This window comes from Carassius carassius, chromosome 38, assembly GCF_963082965.1.
Source record: "Carassius carassius chromosome 38, fCarCar2.1, whole genome shotgun sequence".
Lineage (NCBI taxonomy): Eukaryota > Metazoa > Chordata > Actinopteri > Cypriniformes > Cyprinidae > Carassius > Carassius carassius.
In genome coordinates, this window is record NC_081792.1 from 26,181,548 (window position 1) to 26,205,766 (window position 24,219).

Consider the following 24,219-nt stretch of genomic DNA (forward strand, 5'->3'; position numbering starts at 1 on the left):
AAGCCTCGTCTGAGCTGTTTTAACTGAAAGAAACATGCACTGACATATTTTTGTCTCAAGATGCAGTAATGTTTTCTTTCTCTCTCTCTCTCTCTCTCTCTCTCTCTCTCTAGATTATAAAAGATACCTAAATGTCCTAATTGAATTACAGCCTAAACCTGGCTTAGTCTAAGCCCTGACTGTGAAACCAGGCCTTACAAGTAGTATTTTCAGATGTTCATGGTATTTTTCATTGTGCGTGTATGTGAATGTGCAAGAAACATGGTAGCTAATTATTTTCCCATTGAGTGAAATTTCTTTAATTTCTGTTTGAAGTTTGACTAGTTTTGCCATATGTGTTTGACGAGTCATTGCACAAGCTCATATTGCAGTTTATTTCACAAGCGTTCATTCGATATTTCAATATCGAGAGGGCTTGACACATAAAAAATGTAAGTTGTCATAATTATTTGAGTCATTGCATAGAGAATACTTGAATTCTGTCATGATACCATTGATCTTTGGCTACTAAAGGTGCTGCAAGTGATTTTAGCTAACAAAATTAGACCACCTGCTTCCTTTCTTCTAAATCCTGTCCTGTCCACAAAATGACTGACAGCCAAAGAGTCGTTCTGATTGGCTAAAAAAAAAAAAGCCGTGGTACTCACTTACAGTATCTTTGACTAGTTATTAATTTACACAATGATCAAGAGGTGCATTTTGCAGACCGGAAGAGATGATGGGGTCAACTATCTTGGTCCTTTCAAGTAATTGCACGTGCAGATATTCGTTTTGCCATTTAAGCTAATTGCTACTCCGTATTTGCACATGGCATCCAAGTGTCCTGGACCTGAAACCTAATTATTGTTCACCTTCTCCTACTGTATCTTGTAGTTTAAAGATAAAAGCATGAGTCTCTTTACTGTAAACGGCACTGAGCACAAGCTCGTTTTACTGTGGACAGAAAGCTTAATCATTTAAAGGCCTCCAGGGAACAGAAAAATGAAGAATGACTGACAAAGAAGAAAATATATTGACTTAAAATGATTTAGTTTACCATTACTAAAGAAGCGGCACTAATTTATGTTTTGTGGCAAATGAAAATATTTTAAATACTCTATTGAAAAGAATTAATATATAAATATATGTATTTTGAAAAGTGTTTTCTTTATTCTCAGTGAACTATTGCCAGAAAAAAAAACTATTGTATTAAATGATCTTATCATGTCTAAATGTTTTATAAAAGATTTAGATTTTTGTATGAAATGTGATATTAAATATTTTGTGTGATTTGTTCTATTATATTATGATATTCTGAAGCTGAATGTATTGTGACTATGAAAATGCCAAAAATAATTAAATAATCAATTAAATAAATGCTGACGATGAGTTGAACCATGCATGGGAATGTGACTGGCCTCGTCTCAAACAATACTGTCTTATTTGACATTAATACACTTGACAAAGTAAACTTGATAGGGTTCGGTCTTGGCAACATTCCGTCTCCTGGACGGCCAGATAAACGTGTGCAAATCAGTCTGGGTTTGTGTTCCCTTTCATAGGTCACTTCGATGCTGCGGTGACGTCACCACGTATGGGAACACCTTCGGTGTGACGAATGTCTGAAGCCCTATACCATCCCGCCAATCCTATTGGCCAAATAGCGCGTGGCACCGCCCAGTCATGCGTAGGCATATATATACCTGGTGCCGCGCGCCATTTACCTCAGATTTCATTCCTTCAGTACGAAGCGAATCTTCTGTGCCCTATTGTCTCGCGTTCTCAGCGAATCATCACGAGCAGTATACTCCTCTCCGCGGACGCGATGAGTTTTAAGAAGTGCAAGGACCCGTGTACCAGGTACATCGTTCAGGGGGACACTCATGACAGGTGCGTAGTCTGCCTAGGCTTACACCACGCACAGGAGGCGCTTAGCGGCCTTTCTTCATGCCCCCATTGCGATGGCCTGCGACTCAGGGTCCTTCGCTCGAGGGTAGATGTATTCTCCGATGTCGCCGTGTCTAACCCCCGCCACACCACTTCTGCGACTGCCGAGGCACTGCACGAGGTGATAGCTTGGGGTGACACGTGTGACATGGAGCTCGAGGACAGTTCAGCGATGGAAAATTACTCTCCACATCGCTCGCTCTCCCCTACCCTAATACACAGGAAAACTTTTGAACCTGTCGTTTTCTCCTGTGAGGATTTACGGCCCACACCGGGGGCATGTAGTGCCATCTCCTTCGGTTGTGACCGCCATTATGACGACGTTCTTTCCACTGCGGCCTCGGGGTCTGAGGACTTCGCGGCCGACACGAGCCCTCTCCCTCCTAGTGGACAGGAGAGGCGTGTTTCCCCCTCCTACAGTGAGCTGTTGGATGTGGTTTCCCGTGCAGTGGGTACATTGGGGCTGGAATGGGAGATTGAGAAGGCCGAGGCCCAACCTTCTTCGAAGCTGGACGACCGTTTTCTAACTAGTCGGACACCTGCGCAGCCCCGGAGGCCTTTACCCTTTTTCCCGGACCTCCACCAGGAGGTTTCGAGGTCCTGGAAACAGCCGTTTGCGGCGCGCATCACGAACGCTGCAGCCGCGGATTTCGCCACCATTTCGAGCATGGCGAGTCACGGCTATACAGCGATACCGCCGATAGAAGAGACTCTCGCCGAACATCTTGCGCCTAATTCGGCCGCGGCGTGGAAGTCCCGCCCCCTCCTCCCCTCGAAGGCGTGTCGAGTCACGTCTAGCTTAGTGGGAAAATCCTATATGGCCGCTGGTCAAGCGGCTGCTTCGCTTCATTCCATGGCGATCCTTCAGGCCTACCAAGCGGAGCTGTTAAAAGGATTGGACGAGGGGGACGGCATTACACCTGAGGCGGTCAAGGAACTACGGCGAGCTACTGATTTGGCGCTTCGTGCTACCAAACATACTGCTCGAGCAGTGGGCCGTTCCATGGCTGGATTAATTACGGTTGAGCGCCACCTCTGGCTTAATCTCACCGATATAAAGGAAAAAGATAAATCTTTCCTCATGGATGCCCCTGTGTCTAAGGACGGTTTATTTGGAGAGGCGGTCACTTCAGTGGTGGAGAAGTTCACAGCAGCGAAACAACAATCAGCCGCTTTCCGCCAGCTGATTCCCCGCAGACCCAGAGAGGTTGAACGCCGTCAGGCGCCCGCGCGTTCTCGCTCAACCTCCTCTCACCGCCAGCAAGTGCCCTCTCGGGAAGAGCCTTCACCTATGGCGCCCCCTCGCAAGGACTGGGGCCCTAGGGTTGTTCCACCGGCTCAACAACGCCAGCGAAAAAGATTGAACCTGAGTTCGACGGCCAAGGCCTCTCGCCCTCGGGCACATAACAGCAGCTCCTGATTTTTTCGCTGCCTGCCAGGGACTGTGCCCTCCGCTAGAGAGCGCTGTTGGACCGCTTTCGCGCATCCAACACTCTCATTGCAGTCCCCACGCTCAAACCCTGACTGTTTCGCCGCAAACAGCGCCTCGAACAGCATTGGAGCCAACTGTAACACCAATCGCTTCCTCAGACACTATGCACGATCCAGTTTTCAGAGCTCGAGGAGCGCTTCAAAGGGTCTTCATCGAACGGCCCGTCATGACGGCTCGCTCAGCCGCCGCTGTTTCGCTAGCGGCAGAGCCCGATGCTCAATCTGTTGGCCTAATTCCTGCCGTGGACACGTTTCAGGATTACGTACAACGAGATACAACGCCTGCTCTGCATATACTTCCCCTGTGCACGAACACCATGAGTCTTTCGTGCCCGGACATTTCTATGTGTGCAACAGCGCTGCAGGAAACGAACATGTTGAAACCGCTAATATTGTTTCGGGCCGCGTGGGAACGCTTGCCCGGCATTTCTCAATGGGTGTTACGCACAATTTGTCACGGATACACCATTCAGTTTCGGAAAGGCCCGCCCCCTTTCCGCGGAATTCTCTCCACGGTGATGAAACCGATGGACATGGCGGTGCTGAGACAGGAAATGTTAGCTCTACTGAGCAAAGGGGCTATAGAAGAAGTACACCCCTCTCAGATGGAGTCAGGGTTTTACAGCCGTTATTTTGTGGTACCAAAAAAGGACGGCGGATTATGACCCATTCTGGATTTACGCCGTCTAAATCTTGCACTCAGGTCGAGCAAATTCAAGATGTTGACGGTAAAATCTATTTTGTCTCAGATTCAACCAAACGACTGGTTTGTCACGATCGATCTGAAGGATGCTTACTTTCATATTCAGATCATCGAGAGACACCGGAAGTTCCTCAGATTCGCTTTGGAGGGCAAAGCGTATCAGTACCGCGTTCTTCCCTTTGGCTTAGCGCTAGCTCCCCGTACATTCTCAAAATGCATGGACGCAGCTCTGGCCCCGTTGCGGCTCCGGGGCGTCCGTGTGTTAAACTATCTGGACGACTGGCTGGTGTTAGCGCACTCTCAGACTCAAGCACACTCTCATCGAGATATTGTGCTAAATCATTTACACAGCCTGGGTTTACGCACAAACTTCCAGAAGAGTGTATTAATCCCCTCTCAACGGATTACCTTTCTGGGAGTAGATTTGGACTCTCGCGCGATGACAGCAAAGCTTTCTGTCCCGCGCGCTCAGTCGATTACGTCATGCGTTCAGCACTTCAGGGCGGGTCACACAGTGACAGTGAGACTGTGCCTCAGACTACTAGGTCTAATGGCGGCGGCGCTTCCCGTGATTCATCTGGGTTTGCTTTACATGCGCCCGTTTCAGTGGTGGACGAAACGACAGAATATTTCACCCCGTTGTTCTCCGCATCGAACGATCTCGGTGACGCGGAGGTGTGTGATGTCGTTAAAGCAATGGACATCAGCCGAATTTCTCCTCACCGGGGTTCGGCTGGGAATTTGTGCTTCCCGAGAGACTGTCACGACAGACGCGTCTTTGACCGGGTGGGGAGCTGTTTGTCAGGGGCGCCCAGCCCACGGAGTGTGGACAGCGGCACAACGCAGCTGGCACATAAACAAATTGGAATTACTGGCGGTTTTTCTGGCTCTCCAGTATTTTTCGAGTCTACTGACCGGCCGTCATGTGCTTCTCAGAACGGACAACACTGCGGTCGTGGCTTATCTGAACCATCAGGGAGGATTACGTTCTCGCCCTCTGTGCAGACTGGCGAGGCGGATTCTTCTTTGGTCTCACGACAAATTTCTGTCGATCCGGGCTGTTCACATCCCCGGACGACTGAACTTCGGAGCGGATTTATTATCCAGGCAGACTCTGGAACAAGGGGAATGGAGATTACACCCCCAAACGGTGAATCACCTATGGCATATTTTCGGGGAAGCGGAAGTGGATTTATTCGCGTCGAGCACGACTACGCATTGCCCGCTATGGTTCTCCCTAAGCCCTCCATCACCCCTGGGTCTGGATGCGCTAGCTCACAGCTGGCCCAGGACCAGCTTGTATGCGTTTCCTCCGATTCGGCTAGTCCCAGCGGTATTATGCAGAATAAGGCGGGATAGAGTGGGACAGCTGTTGCTGGTGGCTCCGCGATGGCACACACAGCCGTGGTTTGCGGATCTCATCAATCTGTTAGCGGGCTCTCCGGTGGAGATTCCCCTCAGACGGGATTTATTATCGCAAGCACAGGGACGGATCTGGCATCCCAGACCAGATCTGTGGAACCTGTGGGCGTGGCCTCTGAGCGGAGTGAGTTGATATGTCCCGGTCTTTCTGCTGAAACTACCGAGACTATATTGAACTCTAGAGCAGTTTCTACGAGACGCTTATATGCTTTCAAGTGGAAACTGTTTATGACATGGTGTGAAACTCATGATGTGGATCCAGTTTACTGCCCTGTGGCTTCAGTACTGGAGTTTCTTCAAGACCGTTTTTCGGAGGGATTGACACCAGCCACCTTGAAGGTTTATGTGGCAGCTATCTCAGCTCACCATGAGCATATAGGTGGTGTTTCAGTGGGTCGTCACCCACTGGTTTCTCGCTTTATACAGGGTGCGCGACGGTTGAGGCCTTTCCGCCCTGTGCGAGTTCCTTCATGGGATTTATCCATTGTGTTACTGGGTTTGTCAGGGCATCCGTTTGAGCCCCTGGAAACTGTATCGGATAAGCTCCTGTCTCTGAAGACAATTCTTCTCATGGCTTTATCCTCCCTTAAAAGAGTTGGGGATTTACAGGCTCTCTCTGTCTCACCCTCGTGCATGGAGTTTGCACCAGGCTCTGTGAAAGTGTTGTTGCGACCTAGGCCTAATTATGTTCCTAAGGTCGCGTCTAATCCTTTTCATTTTCAGCAGGTGGTCCTGGAGGCCTTTTCTCCTGCTGCGACAGAGTCTGGAGATCTAAGTCTTTGCCCTGTGAGGGCGTTGAAGACTTATGTGGATCGCACTGCCCCATGGCGTGAGTCTGACCAGCTGTTTGTCTGTTTTGGACATAAGAATAAGGGCCATGCAGTTACGAAACAGCGCATGTCCCATTGGCTGGTGGAGGCTATTTCCTTGGCCTATGAGGCGCGCGGGCTCGCTTCGCCCTTAGGAGTAAAAGGTCATTCCACAAGAGCAGTGGCTTCTTCTCAAGCCTTTCTCAGTGGATCTTCTATGGATGATATCTGTGCTGCGGCAGGTTGGTCCTCACCGAGCACTTTTATCAGGTCTTACAGTCTGGATGTGAGGATGGCCCCTGGCTCCCGGGTTCTCTCCGCTTGAGCAGATGCTTCCTTGGATCCAAGCTATCAGGTACGTCAGGCGTGATGGTATAGCGTTCCCATACGTGGTGACGTCACCGCAGCATCGAAGTGACCTATGAAAGGGAACATCTCGGTTACGTATGTAACCTTGGTTCCCTGAATAGGGAACGAGATGCTGCGGTTCTGGCCGTGCCGTACCTTGATAGTTTTCTTCCCTTCTCGTCATGAAATCTGAGGTAAATGGCGCGCGGCACCAGGTATATATATGCCTACGCATGACTGGGCGGTGCCACGCGCTATTTGGCCAATAGGATTGGCGGGATGGTATAGGGCTTCAGACATTCGTCACACCGAAGGTGTTCCCATACGTGGTGACGTCACCGCAGCATCTCGTTCCCTATTCAGGGAACCAAGGTTACATACGTAACCGAGATGTTTCATTGTTAGCATAGTTGCAACAAATTAGCCTACTTGTGTAAAAACTAGTCGGACCTGTCAGATGCATTCGGGGTACAGTGAACATGAAAATATCTGTAAAACAACAGTCAACAGTTAAAAATATGCCTGTCCACCTCACCCCAGGCAATAGTGCGTGGTTTCTTACCCTCTTGAGTGTGTTGGCGTTATTGACGAATTATGTAGGAGGTTTAAACTACCAACACACCTGTTGCACGGATCTGTTTCTTCTTGTTGGGATTTTTGAATCTTTTTGGCGAATCATTTAACGGTTCCTTTGAGTCTTAAAGCGGGTGTTATTTTTTATTTTATTTTATTTATTTATTTTTTGGCCAGGACCTGGTTTGGTAACACCTGTCGTAGAATAAAAAAAAAGTAAAAGGTAATTGTGACTTTTTATCTCACAATTCTGACTTTTTTTCTCGCAATTGCGAGTTTCTGACTTTTTTTTCTTGCGAGATAAACTCTAGAAATTGTTACTCTTTTCTCAATTCTAAAGGGGAATAAGTCAGAATTTGAGTTTATATCTCTCAATTCTGACTTTATAATTCGCAATTGCGACTTATTTCATAATTCTGTGAAAATGTTTATTTAATTGTAGCCTATCAAATGTTGCGCTGATAAAGATTCCAATGTTTATTTTTACCAGCCCGTCTCCACAAACGGGTCGGTTTAGATTGAATCATTCAAAAGAACCGATTTGAATGAACAACTCGCTCGAGAACCGGACCGCTCTGATCACTCGACTGTCACTTTAGACGAGTCTTCTCTCGTGCCTATGATGAATTCCACTGCGTAAATGCTTAGGAAACACCTCAGAAACTTTCTCCAGCATGAAGCAGCTGCTTAATGAACGGATCTGCGCTTTATTCCGCAGTAACTGGCAGCAAACTCTCACATATTGGAGTGTGTTTTTTAGTTTTGGACTCTGCGTCGCTTTTCTGGGTCCGACCATCCTGGACCTGAGATGTCAGACTCAGTCCACGCTACAGGAGATCACTCTGGTCTTCTTCTCCCAACAGTTCTTCCTCTTTATTGGAAGCACCATTGGAGGATTCTTCAGTAAAACGTAGGTGTTTCGGAGAGATGTAGGCTACTGCAATTATGTATTAATACATTTATATTGCATTCGTTTGTTCTTGAGTGGGTGACTGTGTCAGAAGACACTTTGAAATTAATTTTAAAATGTTAATATACCCGACCTTAATTATCAGACACATGCAGCTATTACTATCGCATGCTAATGTAATATATAAGCTACTGATACTTAAAAAAAATCTAAATTATTTTAAATCAGAAAAAAGAAGAAGATATTATAACCCTTTACAGACATTCCCGTATAAACGTGTAAATTTAAACCATAAATATCTATGCTGAATTAAAAGGGTTAATGGGCCTGTAATGTGCATCACTCATATAGCCCTTTATATATATATTTATATATAGGCTAGTATTTACAAATGTGGTTTTACAGTTTTTAAGAAAAACTTTTAAGTTAGTAGCCTACTTCCTCAAAACAGTAAGGAACTCAAAAAGAGTGCTTTTAAAGATTATTTATCTATCATGTCATTTTTAGTTCTATCTAGTAATTTATTTATTTAGCCCTATACTGATATTAATGGTAATTTTATATATCAGTAATTTAAATTTAATTCCTAATATAGTGATAATCGTTTTTGTTTATTAATATATAATAGAAAAGATGGGTAACTGTTTACTTTTGTATCCTGAAAAAAAAAAAAAAATCTGCTTATTATCTGCCTCCAATATTGGCTATTCAGACCAATGCTGATAATGTAAATATTGTGTATCTCTCTGTTCATAGCTTCTTTTTGCTCACAATATAACATATTTGTTTGTTTGTTTTAAGATGAACAATTGATGTTTTACTTTCCTTAGACTTATTCAATCCATTTTTTTTCTGATACAGTTGCCCGTAAAAGCTATTAAACAGCAAGTTTTGTTTTTGTTTTTCTCCTCCCAGAAATGTATCGTACACTTGCTCACGAGATAAAGCATTTTAAGTGTGTCCTACATTAGTTTTTAATCATCAGCCTTTAATCATCATAACACATATCATGATTTCTTAGGACTGATCGTTTTCTAACCCATCCGTGGCCTTTCTCTGCGTAAACCCTGTGGTGGTCATGTGCTCATTAAAGTTGTGCTTTCTTGGTTATCTGGGACGGGGGCCATAGAAGCACACATTGCCTTGCTGTTGTTTTGCATGACAGATAAAGTAATTAACTTTTATAAAATTCATTTTTGTAAGTAGCTTCAAAAAGGTTTGGAACAACATTGGGTTATTTTAAGCTTCATGAAGACTTAATGTTCAAGGAAGAACTGAGTGATTTTTATGGCAATGATCAAATATTTACTCTGTGTAGTAAACTTGTGCTGATATTCATATTATTTTACAGTTTGTTTTGCCGGTAACCCTTCATTTCTGAAACTATACCATGGAAAAGTACTATTAACTGAAAAACGGGCTTTCTCTTGCTTTAGTCATGTTTTAACCCTGAGGTCTTCTTTAATTGCTTTAATTTGGAAACTTGTGCTCTCAAGGTCACACTAGCCCTTTTGTTTTTCTCATTACAGATAATCGTATTACTTTGTGGATGTGGGTATACAGTCGTGGCCAAAAGTTTTGAGAATTACATAAATATTGGAAATTGGAAAAGTTGCTGCTTAAGTTTTTAGAATAGCAATTTGCATATACTCCAGAATGTTATGAAGAGTGATCAGATGAATTGCATAGTCCTTCTTTGCCATGAAAATTAACTTAATGCCAAAAAAAACTTTCCACTGCATTTCATTGCTGTCATTAAAGGACCTGCTGAGATCATTTCAGTAATCATCTTGTTAACTCAGGTGAGAATGTTGACGAGCACAAGGCTGGAGATCATTATGTCAGGCTGATTGGGTTAGAATGGCAGACTTGACATGTTAAAAGGAGGGTGATGCTTGAAATCATTGTTCTTCCATTGTTAACCATGGTGACCTGCAAAGAAACGCGTGCCGCCATCATTGCGTTGCATAAAAATGGCTTCACAGGCAAGGATATTGTGGCTACTAAGATTGCACCTAAATCAACAATTTATAGGATCATCAAGAACTTCAAGGAAAGAGGTTAAATTCTTGTAAAGAAGGCTTCAGGGTGTCCAAGAAAGTCCAGCAAGCGCCAGGATGGTCTCCTAAAGAGGATTCAGCTGTGGGATCGGAGTGCCACCAGTGCAGAGCTTGCTCAGGAATGGCAGCAGGCAGGTGTGAGCGCATCTGCACGCACAGTGAGGCCAAGACTTTTGGAAGATGGCCTGGTGTCAAGAAGGGCAGCAAAGAAGCCACTTCTCTCCAAAAAAAACATCAGGGACAGATTGATCTTCTGCAGAAAGTATAGTGAATGGACTGCTGAGGACTGGGGCAAAGTCATATTCTCAGATGAAGCCCCTTTCCGATTGTTTGGGGAATCTGGAAAAAGGCTTGTCCGGAGAAGAAAAGGTGAGCGCTACCATCAGTCCTGTGTCATGCCAACAGTAAAGCATCCTGACACCATTCATGTGTGGGGTTGCTTCTCATCCAAGGGAGTGGGCTCACTCACAATTCTGCCCAAAAACACAGCCATGAATAAAGAATTGTACCAAAACACCCTCCAACAGCAACTTTTTCCAACAATCCAACAACAGTTTGGTGAAGAACAATGCATTTTCCAGCACGATGGAGCACCGTGCCATAAGGCAAAAGTGATAACTAAGTGGCTCGGGGACCAGAATGTTGAAATTTTGGGTCCATGGCCTGGAAACTCCCCAGATCTTAATCCCATTGAGAACTTGTGGTCAATCTTCAAGAGGCGGTAATTATATTTCAGTACATCACAGAAACAACTGAAACAAAGATCTAAAAGCAGTTTAGCAGCAAACTTTTTGTAAACTAATATTTATGTAATTCTCAAAACTTTTCGCCACGACTGTAGTTCCCCTGTAAGAGATCTTTATCTCCATTTAACATATTTAACCACATCTCATTCTCCATGTTTCCTTCATCTGTTCTGCTCTATTGGTTTTCCAGTTTGTGGCATTGTGATTTTTATGCCTGTGTTTCTAAGTTTGAGTGTGCCGAAAACCATTGCATGCTGTTGAGTTTTAGTTTTTCCCACAACATCCACATTGCTCTCTCTTGCCAATACAGTCTATATATGTATGTAAATAACAATTTAATGCATATTCTGTGTATTTTACTCGGTGAAAACAGCATTTATTTGATTGAAACTTGGTATGTATACAATAGTGTTAGTAATGTTTATATGGTTGTCAACCAATGAGAAGCTACATTTTATTCAAAATCCATTGGATACTAAATATTTTCAATATATTTAGACATTAATAAGAAATAGGAAAGAATGTACCCGGGGGGTATTCCAGAAAGCAGGTTATGTGACATACCTGGGTTGTATGGTATGCTAATAATAAAGCACTTTTATAAGTAATATATAAAGTGCAGTGAAGTGACGTGTGGCCAAGTATGGTGAACCATACGCGGAAATTGTGCTCTGCATTTAACCCACACAGTACAGTGTACACGTACGTACACACACACACACACACACACACACACACACACACACTGTGAACACACTCCTCAGTCATGGTTATTCACTCATTGGTTATTCACTCACCCGCGAGTCCGACTCTCTAATCATTAGGCCACGACTGCCCCCAATAATATCATATTATTCTAATATGTTATTATATTTATTGTCATATATAATAGTTAATGATATATATTAATTATAAAACACTATTATAACAAGGTAATATTTATTTTATTCAAATATATTTATTATTTTTATTGCCATCTCACATCATGGGTCTGCATTTTCTACAGTGTATAATAAAAATACATATGTGATATTTCTTATTATATAATTAGCATTAAACAAACAATATAATTCTAATCCTCAGTGATTAACGGATTAAACGAAAGATATGCAGTAAGTATGTAAATGACCTTTAAAAAAAACAAGAAGAAGGAAGCAGGAGTTTTTCTTCGTGTTGGTGGTGACTCGTCGATTCGTTGCTCTGTTGGGAACGTCTTGTGTGTTAACCGTGAACATACTCCGAGTATGGAACCAGCATACCTCAAGTAAGAAAGGTTTGGGTTTATCAACCAAGAGTTCAGGGTATGTGACAGTTAAGTTTACCTTGAACACTTGAACACGATAAACTCATAATTACGAATTCAGAAGTGGGAAGTAGGATATTTCTAATAGCATGTGAGAGAAGCATAGAACTGGTAGAAAGTAAGCAAGAGTCACGTATCCACTGGTATCATCTGTTATTAGTAGAAGCAGCATTTGATAAGTCATGTTAACAGAAATTAATTAGGCCAAGGTGAAAATAAAGTCAGATATGTCCAGAAATAAAATTCTGCCTAAGGAGGCACCATCACAGCATCTGTTTGAAACCTTTTCTTGTATATAACGACTACATTTGTTGAACCCTTAATAAATTTAGAGAAATGCATTGTATTGTTGCCAGCCATTTTTAAGGCCCTGAGCTGTGTTCTGAACTAGCTGTCATCTAGTACTATTATTTTAATGTGGTTTTTCTTAATGTCTCATTAACTAAACCACATCTCATTTGTTTCTCTTAGGCTTGTGAGTTCTTTGTCAGCGTTGGCTGTGTCTAGCCTCACCATCTCTGTGGTTTTTGCCATCATCCCACTATGCCATAAGCTGCTCGTGTTGGCCTTTGCCATGGCGGTATCTGGTCTTGCCATGGGCATCATTGACACCATCTCTAACTTACAGCTGGTCAAGATCTACAAGAAAGACTCCACAGTTTTCCTGCAGGTCAGTATCTGGTCAGTAACTTCCAAAAAATAATATAACCATTAAATTGCATGATTATAGTGTGGCAGAAATATGCTATTCTGTTGTCATCTACCCACCCCTTGAAACCGGTTCGACTTTCTTTGGAACACAAGAAGAGTTCTTAAGAACTAATACAGTACTATACCAGTCAAAAGAAAGGGGAAATAAGTTGCATTTATTTAATCAAAAATACAATACAAATTGTAATATTGTCTAACAATCTAAAAGTAATATTCTGTAATATTTTAAATGTCTTAACTTACAGTTATTATTATTTCGTTTTTATATGTATTTTTTTATATTACCATGTAGTGTTTTGTAACACGTAGCACAGAAAATGACCAGTTTCCCATGTTACACTGTTTTGTTCTCATTGAATACGTGTTTCACTCATTAATGCTCATTAAGTTATTAAGTAAATCTCATTATATGGCAATTAATGATTACTTTAAGCAAGTCAACATTGCTGGTATTTAGTCATATTTTGGGTAGGAGAGAAACCAAGGAAAAATTTAGAAGGGAATCTATAGGGTGTCACACACCTGGACTCATTTTGTGTGTTTTTGTCCCTGTTAATTTAGTCATGCCATCCACCTGTGTTTCCCCATTATCCCTTGTATAAATGCCTTGTCCTTTCAGTTCTGTTTGGTCGGGTCTACTCGTTACTCGTCTACTTGTCAACTTGTCTACTTGTCCACTTGTTACCTGTTACTTGCCACTTGCCACTTGCCAACTGTTATTTGCTTCTTACCTTGCCTATGTTTAATTTAATAAATCCTTGTTTCGTTTATCCCTCGGCTCCGTGTTCCTTCCAGCAGCGGAAGCCGTGACATAGGGACATGTCCCTACCAATATCCAGTGACTACTAAATTGTCCCTAGGAATAATTTCATCAATAAATAAAATATATGTAACCATTGTAGTTATTATTTAAGACGCATCTGAAATAGTCCATAGCATTTATATTACCTGAGAAGTTAAAGAAAAACACTAGAAAACTGCGCTTTCAAAGACGCGCATTGTGCAGAGTAAGATCAAATAAGGGAGCCGAAGTGTTTGAAACATACTCAAACAATTCCTAAAAACATCCAATTTATAAAGTTGCTCTAAAAACTTTTTCTTCGTTACAATCTTGTCTTAGAAGAAGAACATCATTGCTGATTCTCCTTCTCATCTCGGTTGTCTCTGCTCTCTTCTAGGCCCTTCACTTCTTTGTGGGTCTTGGGGCATTAGTGAGTCCCCTCATCGCTGACCCCTTCCTGTCTGAGACCAGCTGTGTGATTGGGAACAGCAGCACCAATGCTACATCATTAAGGCATCTGAGGAACAAGCTCGCAGGAAGACATGTCCACAACGTGTCCAGTGTCCACCTCCACACCGACGGAGAGGTGGTGACCAACGTTTCCTATGCATTCTGGATCATGGCTGTCGTCAATGTAAGATCCATCTTTTTTGAGTTTGTATTGAGTTTTAAGAGTGGCATGCCATCAGAACACTACTGTAGCATGATGTTGAAGTTGTGTACATTAGTATGCATATAAAGGTGCTGGTCATATAATTAGAATATCATCAAAAAGTTGATTTATTTCATTAATTCCATTCAAAAAGTGAAACTTATATTAATTCATTACACACAGACTGATATATTTCAAATGTTTATTTCTTTTAATTTTGATGATTATAACTGACAACTAAGGAAAATCCCAAATTTAGTATCTCAGAAAATTAGAATATTTCTTAAGACCAATACAAAGAAAGGATTTTTAGAAATCTTGGCCAACTGAAAAGTATCGATCAGTCTGTGGCACTGCTCAGGTGTTATGAGAGCCCAGGTTGCTCTGATAGTGGCCTTCAGCTCTTCTGCATTCTTGGATCTGGCATATCGCATCTTCCTCTTCACAATACTCCATAGATTTACTATGGGTGTTAAGGTTAGGCGAGTTTGCTGGCCAATTAAGCACAGGGATACCATGGTCCTTAAACCAGGTACTGGTAGCTTTGGCACTGTCTGCAGGTGCCAAGTCCTGCTGGAAAATGAAAACTGCATCTCCATAAAGTTGGTCAGCAGCAGGAAGCATGAAGTGCTCTAAAACTTCCTGGTATATGGCTATGTTGACCTTGGACCTCAGAAAACACAGTGGACCAACACCAGCAGATGACATGGCACCCCAAACCATCACTGACTGTGGAAACTTTACATTGGACCTCAAGCAACGTGGATTGTGTGCCTCTACTCTCTTCCTCCAGATTCTGGGACCCTGATTTCCCAAAGGAAATGCAAAATTTACTTTCATCAGAAAACATTACTTTGGACCACTCAGCAGCAGTCCAGTCCGTTGCTGTCTGTTGTTCAAGAGTGGCTTGACACAAGGAATGCGACAGCTGAAACCCATGTCTTGCATATGTCTGTGCGTAGCGGTTCTTGAAGCACTGACTCCAGCTGCAGTCCACTCTTTGAGAATCTCCCGCACATTTTTGAATGGGTTTTGTTTCAAAATCCTCTCCAGGGTGCGGTTATCCCTATTGCTTGTACACTTTTTTTCTACTACATCTCTATTAATGTGCTTGCACACAGAGCTCTGTAAACAACCAGACTCTTTTGCAATGACCTTTTGTGTCTTGCCCTCCTTGTGCAAGGTTTCAATGGTCGTCTTTTGGACCACGGTCAAGTCAGCAGTCTTCCCCATGATTGTGTAGCCTACAGAACTAGACTGGGAGATCATTTAAAGGCTTTGCAGGTATTTTGAGTTAATTAACTGATTAGAGTGTGGCACCAGGTGTCTTCAATACTGAATCTTTTCACAATATTCTAATTTTCTGAGATACTGAATTTGGGATTTTCCTTAGTTGTCAGTTATAATCATCAAAATTAAAAGAAATAAATGTTTGAAATATATCAGTTTGTGTGTAATGAATGAATATAATATACAAGTTTCACTTTTTGAATGGAATTAGTGAAATAAATCAACTTTTTGATGATATTCTAATTATATGACCAGCACCTGTAAATGCTCTGTCAGCTCTAATGTTGAAGGAAGGACAGCTGGGAGGGTATTTGAATTAAAGAAATGAATCAAGATTGTCTCCTTGGCAACTGCACTCAATCTAAAAGTTCTATTTACACACTGGCTATAATATAGTGATAGCATAACTGATACACACCTAACACCTGGTCTCTATGTATGTAAATGTGTATATACAGTACCACTTGGAAGTTTGTGAACCCCTTGCAGAATCTGTGAAAATGTGAGTAATTTTAACAAAATAAGAGAGATCATATAAAATGCTTATGTTATTTTTTTGTTTAATACTGTCCTGAGTAAGATATTTCACATAAAAGATGTTTACATTTAGTCCACAAGACAAATCAAATAGCTGAAATTATTAAGATAACCTAATATGGTTCTTAATACTGTGTGTGTTACCTGGATGATCTGAGACTGTTTTTTTTTTTTTTTTTGTGATGGTTGTGCATGAGTCCCTTGTTAGTGCTGAGCAGTTCAATTGTCTGCTGTCCTTCAGGAAAATCCTACAGGTCCTGCAGATTTTTTGTATCTTTTGTATCTTTTCACAATCAGGACAATTGAGGGACTCAAACACAACTATTAAAAAAGGTTCAAACATTCACCGATGCTCCAGAAGGAAATACTGTATAGAACAAACAAGGGACTCATGAACGACCATCACAAAACTAAAAACAGTCTCAGATCATCCCTTGAACCACACAAAGTATTAAGAACCAAGGCTTCACAAACTTTTGAATGGGGTTATTTGAATAATTTCAGCTATTTTTTATTTATTTATTTTTTTGCTTTGTGGAATAATGTAAACATCTTTTATGTGAAATATCTTACTCAAGACACTACTAAATAAAAAATAACATGCTTTATGTATGATCTTTCTTATTTTGTTAATTGTTAAAATTACTTACATTTTCATTGATTCTGCAAGGGGTTCACAAACTTTCAAGTGTCACTGTATATATGTATGTCTCTCTCTCTCTCTCTCTCTCTCTCTCTCTCTCTCTCTCTCTATATATATATATATATATACATATATATATACATACACACTACAAAAATTCAGGATCAATACATGTGAATTAATACTTCTATTCAGCAAGGTTGCTTTAAATTGATCAAAAGTGACAGTAAAGATTTTTATCTTGTGGAATTCTATTTAAAGATACCTGCAAAAGTATCATGATTCACACTAAACTTTTAAGCAGCACAACTGTTTTCAACATTGATAGTAATAAGAAATGTTTTTTGAGCAGCATATTATAATGATTTCTGAAAGATCATGTGACAGTGAAGACTGGAGTAATGATGCTGAAAATTCAGCTTTACATCACAGGAATAAATTAGATTTTAAAATACATTCAAATGGATAACAGTTATTTTAAATTGTAATAATATATTGTAATATTAAATCAAATTAATGAAGCCTTGGTGACCTTAAGAGACATTTTATCAACAAAAAAAAAAAAAAAACCTTACATTATTATTATAATGTTTCATGTTAGAGCTAAAATGCTGCAAAATTATAGAACTGAATAAACATTCATAATATTTGTTTTTATTTTTATTGAAAAAAAAAAAAAATGAAATACCAGACAGAAATGTTTGCATCTTAGTGTTGATGCAAACAATTCCTGAACTGTTGTTCAGAACTGATTCATCACTGATTCTGATCTGACAGAGATGAATCGGAAGTTTCATTTAGCATTTTTTATTTTTAGTACTCAAATACATATACGCTACTTAATACTGCTGTCTGAGGTTATGTAGTTTCAATCAACTCTTCTTTACGTTTTAAGAATGCTTTTCAAACTGTTCAAAATAATAATTTCTTTACGAATCAACCTGTCTTTATACATACATAACTCTGTCTTCTCTGTAGCTTCCCGTTCCCATCATGATACTAATCCTCATGTATCGGGAGCGACTGTTCGTGTGCGGCTCAGACCCCAGTCGACGTTTACTAGATGGAGACGTGCTAGCGATGAAAACCTGGGGAACCACAGGTCTGACCGAAGACGCTGGACATCAGAAAGACACTTCCAGAAGTAAGATCCCAAGCATTTCTGCAACACTGACACTTATGAAATAAATAGCATGTGGGATCAGAACACAAACACAGTTGGTGTTGGAGCACAAGTCAGAAATAACATGGCGTCAGATGTGCATAGAAGCCAGAAAGGATGTTTCTGTAATCTTCTTGCTCTTCTGTCTCTGCAGGCCATAAAGGCTTGTTCGGCTGCTGTCTCTTTGGAAATGCGCACAGCTTTCCGCTGTCTTTCTTTGGGATCCATATCCTCGGGGGTCTGGTGCTCTTCTTTTCTGACGGTATAGTGGTAAGCAGGATTAGCACTTCACAGCCGTTTCAGCTCTGTTATTTAATACTATTAGCTTAATTACTTGAACTCATGTATTATTTAATCTCACACACCTCAGGGCTCATACACAGGCTTTGTGTACACCTACGCAGTGGACCCCCCTATAAATCTACCTCACAAGACCGCCGGATACTTGAGCTGTGTCTTCTGGGCGGCGATCACTGCAGGCCGACTGTCAGCCATACCTCTGTCCTACAGATTTAAACCTGTCCGGTTGCTCATCGTTAGTCAGGTACGATTCTTCCATTTGGTTTTAAAGCCAATTTTATTGAAATTATTTACAGAGAGAGAGAGAGAGAAATGTTGTTGTTGATTCAGAAGTCTATGCAAATGTTATTAAGCTTATTATTTAGTTTTTAATAATAATGCTTATTTGCCGCTTAATACTTTTTGTGGAATCCATGATTCTTTTTTGCAGGATGTCTTTACTGTCTTTTTAATCCATCCTTGCTTAATGAAAGTAATCATAATATCATAATTTCAAACTTAGGGATGGTAGTATATCATAATTCTACCAAAAAATAACAAATAAATAAATTATATATATATATATATATATATATATAAAACTAAAGGTAAAGGTTTTAGTAACCTAGGCCAAAACCCACATACATATAGTACATTAATACATTTTTTTTGAAATTGTGAAAATAAACAGAAATTAATTTTCATAATAAAAAAGTAAAAGTTTTAATGTAATATAAAAAAAATATTCATTTATTTATAGTATTTAAGTATATATATTTTTTTTTATTCATTTGTTGATTCATTATTTTATATATTGCCGTATTTTTGGACTATAAGTCGCACCTAAGTATAAGTCGCATCAGTCCAAATATACGTCATGACGAGGAAAAAAAACATAAGTTGCACTGGACTATAAATCGCATTATTTAGAACCAAGAGAAAACATTACCGTCTACAGCTTAGAGCGCCCTCTCGCGGCTGTAGACGGTAATGTTTTCTCTTGGTTCATGTCTCTTAGTTTATTTCTCTTGGTTCATGTCAAAGTAATTTTGATAAATAAGTCGCACCTGACTATAAGTCGCAGGACCAGCCAAACTATGAAAAAAAGTGTGACTTGTAGTCCGGAAAATACGGTATTTATTTATTTTATTTTCCATTTTGCTCATCAATACACAGTACCATGGTAAAAAAGAAATGTCATGACAATCTTCATTTCATTCTTATGGGATGATCTGTGAAACTTGTTTGATGTAGGGCACATTTACACAACAACAGTATACTCAAAACGGAAAGGTTTTACCTTGTGAACAAATCGACTCAGTGGAGTCTGTCAGTCCATTACAAACTCTCTCTCGAGTCCAGGTGGACAATAAATGTGGTTTGCACCAAAAAAGGTGTGTCACCCACAATGCACCAAGGACAACTTTGGACAGGAACAAACATCCTTGTTCTGCCTCCTGCTCAGCGATGTCCATTCGCCAGGCAGGACTTCTGTTTATCTGGGGTTACTAAGGCTCCTTTCTCATTACACGTTTTTGTTTGCATTAAACATTTATGACATCAAACCTCTTATTTCCCATTTGTTGTGCAGATAAAGCAGGGGTGTTCACCTCAAATAACAAAGGTTTCATCGATGGTGCGTGTCCAAATGCAAATCCTCTCCTTTCTGTTCTCTTGTAGGTGGGTGTGATAGTCACACTTCTTCTGCTGCTAATCGTCTCCAACAGTAGTGTGTTCCTCTTCATCGGCACCTGCTGTCTCGGCCTATTTATAAGCAGTATCTTCCCCTGCATGCTAGCATTCACTGAAGACATCCTGGAGTACAAAGGTATTGCTGCAGATGGACCGCAGCTGTCTCCAGCATCGTTAAATCGCCTTTTTGTCTACGGCTTCCATTGATTTGACAGTAGCCGCTGGTGGTTTCGCAGTTCTGTATTATTCAAGGTTTACTGCTGAGCCGAAGGCAACAGAACCAGCCCCTTTTAATTCTTTAAGCAGTTGGCCTTTGACTTTTGGAAGGTTTGGCCTGACAGATCTTGTGGCTTTTTAAATGCAGCGGTCAAACCCTTTGGGAGAAAGTATTTCCAAATCAATGGCTAATTACTGAGCACCTTCTGTATGCCGCAGATATGGGGGTTGGTTAGGGTAGACTGATTAAAAAATGTCATTATCTATAAAAATAACCCTATCATTAAAGTCCCTACAGGTCTAGACGGGAATTAAACTGGTTATTTAATTTAACTGTACTGGATACTGAAATGCATATGAATCCTAGACCAGCTGAAGAAACATTATTGGGAGAAGTCCCATCGCTTTTATCGAGACATCGGCAGTATGTAAAATGAACCTCTGAAGAAAAAAAAAAAGCAGTTTGATTATTACAATAAGCCATATTGCAAAGGTTGTGATTTATTAAATAAATATGTGACTCTGGAGCACAAAAGCAGTCTTAAGTCGCTGGGGTATATTTGTAGCAAAAGCCAAAAATACATTGTATGGGTCAAAATTATTGATTTTTCTTTTATGCCAGAAATTATTAGGATATTAAGTAAAGATCATGTTCCATGAAGATATTTTGTAAATTTCCTACTGTAAATATATAAAAACTTTTTTATTAGTAATATGCACTTCTAAGAACTTCATTTGGACAACTTTAAAGGTGATTTTCTCAATATTTCAATTTTTTTGCACCCCCAGATTCTAGATTTTCAAATTGTTGTATCTCTGCCAAATATTGTCTTACAAACCATATATCAATGGAAAGCGTATTTATTCAGCTTTTAGATGTATAAATCTCAATTTCGAGAAATTTGACCCTTTTGACTGGTTTTGTCGTCCAATAATTCATTTTATAATTTTGACTGCGGTTAGTAATCCAGAAAGGATTATGTATTTATGAAACACGTGAATGAAATTAAATTATATTCCAGTATCAAATGTGCTTCTGATTACAGACCGCCTGGGAGTACACAAGATCTGTATTTTAAAGACAACCAGTTTAAAGTGAGCATAATTTGCTTTTCGGTTTAAAAGAATTCTTAATATGAAATTTGAGTGGTTTGACAAGTAGAGATTAGACTGTACAGAAACTGAAATCACACGCTGACACACACTATACACAGTCATGCAATGCTGTTGTTAACATTAAGAATTTGAGAATAAAGTTAAACAATAATAATAATTTGCATGATTTGATGTGATGCTAACCGATCTTTACACGTAATCAATGTTCGCGATTTTTTTTTTTTTAATGCTTTTTTCCTCAGTTGGTCAGACCAAACATGGCAGACTTGTTATGTACTTGTTCAGATGACAATATCCGGTGAAAATTTTTATTTGGGTCATAAATGCTGGATTTTCAAAAATATGTAAGATATTTAAAGTTCGCAGCATAGGATCTTTAAAATATGTCAGAGAGTTACACTGTTAACTCAGTAACTCCGTTATTATGGCGACATTTCCACGCCTCGAAATGTGACGATGAACAAAACGAACTGTGATTGGTTGTTTGACATGTCAGTCAAACGGCCTCATGGGCGGGCCTTGGCCAATGAAAGCTGCGAGACTACTGACCGCCACACACGCACACAAACTCCTCAAAACATTAGATTCATCCGCGCTGGAGCACAACCCACGCATGGAAGATAATTCCGCACACCGCTGCAATTCCAGGTTTTCAAACAGAGATGGCGGCAAAGAGGCGTAACTTATGGAATGCAAGCTTCAGTTAACTATAATAACCCTGAGCAGCTTATTTTCTAGTGTATAAGGTCTCTCTGCATTTCTTTCCACTATAATAAAAGCACAGTGGTTTAATGTTTGAAAATTAAGAAATTAGGACAAGCATAAATATTAGTTTTGACATTTTTAAGTTGCAAAACTGCAAAATACAATTATCATAGTTTTTTTTTTGTTTTTTACAGGGAAATATTGCAATATCAGTAGTTAATATTTTAATTTGGTTGTTATAATTATTATTATTATTCTGTTTTTAAACAATGCATTTCAATTTACAATCGCTATTTTTAATCAGAAAAATTGCGATTGTGGACTTTTTTCCCAATCCGTGCAGCCCTAAATTTGCATTAAGTTACACAAGTTTTATTCAGTTATCTTGTGATTTTAACTGTGAATTTGAATTAATTTGAATGGTTCTGCAACATAATTTAAAGAAATAATTTCCTTTATATATATATAAGTAAAAGTTTGGACACACCTTCTCATTCAAAGAGTTTTCTTTATTTTCATGACTATGAAAATTGTAGATTCACACTGAAGGCATCAAAACTATGAATTAACACATGTGGAATTATATATGGAATTATATACATAACAAAAAAGTGTGAAACAACTGAAAATATGTCATATTCTAAGTTCTTCAAAGTAGCCACCTTTTGCTTTGATTACTGCTTTGCACACTCTTGGCATTCTCTTGATGAGCTTCAAGAGGTAGTCACCTGAAATGGTCTTCCAACAGTCTTGAAGGAGTTCCCCGAGAGATGCTTAGCACTTGTTGGCCCTTTTGCCTTCTGTCTGCGGTCCAGCTCACCCCTAAACCATCTCGATTGGGTTCAGGTCCGGTGACTGTGGAGGCCAGGTCATCTGGCGCAGCACCCCATCACTCTCCTTCTTGGTCAAATAAACCTTGATGCCTTCAGTGTGACTCTACAATTTTCATAGTCATGAAAATAAAGAAAACTCTTTGAATGAGAAGGTGTGTCCAAACTTTTGGTTTGTACTGTATATATATATATATATATATATATATATATATATATATATAGCATTTTATAGTCAATGAGAAACTGAGTTGATCTGAATGACTCTGTATGTGACGGCTGTATGTGCTTATGTATAGATACAAAAGTATGAACGGTGTATGTTTATGGAGGTGTATATGTATACTATATGTGGGTGTATGCATATATGCATGATCACATTGATTACAATGTCATTAGTTATTTGCTAGCATGGGGATTGTTCTCTAGAATGTGAAAAAATATTTTAAAAAAAAGAAAGAAAAAAAGCAACTGAGTTGACTATGTTGTGTTTCCTCTCTAGGTTGTGCCACCACAGTCATGGTGACCAGTGCAGGGATGGGTGAGATGTTACTCCAGGTGCTCGTGGGTTTGGTAAGTCTTGTTCTTTGGGACTTTGCATTGCTAGTGCAGTTATGGCCTAACTTTTGTAATTGCTGATTTGAGTCTCTTTCCTCCCTCAGGTGATGCACAATCAAGGTAGCTTCAGTTTCCTGTTGTGTGGAATGATCTTCAGCTGCCTGGGATTGGCCTTCTTCATTCTGCTGTTCTTCGTCCAGCAAAGTCACAAAAAATTAATGGAAGGTGCGTCGACTCTCTCAATTTATATTGTTAAAGCTGGCTTTTTCTAATGCATCCGGTGGATGCTTTTATTCAAAACAACTTACACTGAGCTCAAAATATACATTTGTGTGTTAAATTGAGAATCAAACCTCTGATCTCGGCATTCTGAGTGCCAAGCTCTACCAGCTGAATAAAACTAGCCTTGTCCTTTTAGCTAAAACTATTACTATTTGGCTGCTCAAATAACACTTCTTCATTCATTTGTGAGAAGCGTGACTTTCTAACATCTAGGATTTTTATATAGCTTTACCTGGTGATTCCCCTGCTGAAAGACTTGAGGAAAACAGGATCAAGACCTGTTCTGCTGCCGTGCTGAACTCATGGGACACGTCAGAGCAGAAAGCATCCCTCGATCCGTAACAATGGAGAACATAGATGAAAATATGAGAGGAGCAAAGGGACAATGGTGTCGTTGACTCAGGGACATCAAGGACCAAATATATCCTTGGATAATCATACAAATCATCAACAATCAACAGAGCTAAAAAGAAA

The 24,219-nt window shown here is 40.2% G+C and overlaps 1 protein-coding gene across 2 annotated transcripts; it reads left to right on the forward strand.

Annotated features, from left to right (window-relative positions):
- Positions 1 to 7,860: 7,860 nt before the first annotated feature.
- On the forward strand, positions 7,861 to 24,219 carry LOC132119663 (major facilitator superfamily domain-containing protein 4A). 2 transcript variants are annotated; one of them, XM_059529818.1, is made up of 10 exons: positions 7,861 to 8,182; positions 12,763 to 12,961; positions 14,181 to 14,417; positions 17,884 to 18,049; positions 18,222 to 18,337; positions 18,438 to 18,611; positions 20,027 to 20,174; positions 23,408 to 23,478; positions 23,568 to 23,688; positions 23,972 to 24,219. In XM_059529818.1, the coding sequence occupies exons 1-10, from the start codon at positions 7,947 to 7,949 to the stop codon at positions 24,085 to 24,087; spliced, it is 1,584 nt and encodes a 527-aa protein (XP_059385801.1). In that variant the 5' UTR covers positions 7,861 to 7,946; the 3' UTR covers positions 24,088 to 24,219. The 2 variants fall into 2 exon arrangements, 1 of the variants encoding a protein (XP_059385801.1); XR_009426176.1 differs by lacking the exons at positions 23,568 to 23,688; positions 23,972 to 24,219 and adding an exon at positions 19,709 to 19,850.

Coding starts and splice junctions, on each gene's coding strand:
- LOC132119663 (XM_059529818.1), top strand. CDS start 7,947: ATGAAGCAGCTGCTTAATGAACGGATCTGCGCTTTATTCCGCAGTAAC. Junction 12,962..14,180: donor ACTCCACAGTTTTCCTGCAG/GTCAGTATCTGG, acceptor GCTCTCTTCTAG/GCCCTTCACTTCTTTGTGGG. Junction 18,050..18,221: donor TCAGAAAGACACTTCCAGAA/GTAAGATCCCAA, acceptor CTGTCTCTGCAG/GCCATAAAGGCTTGTTCGGC.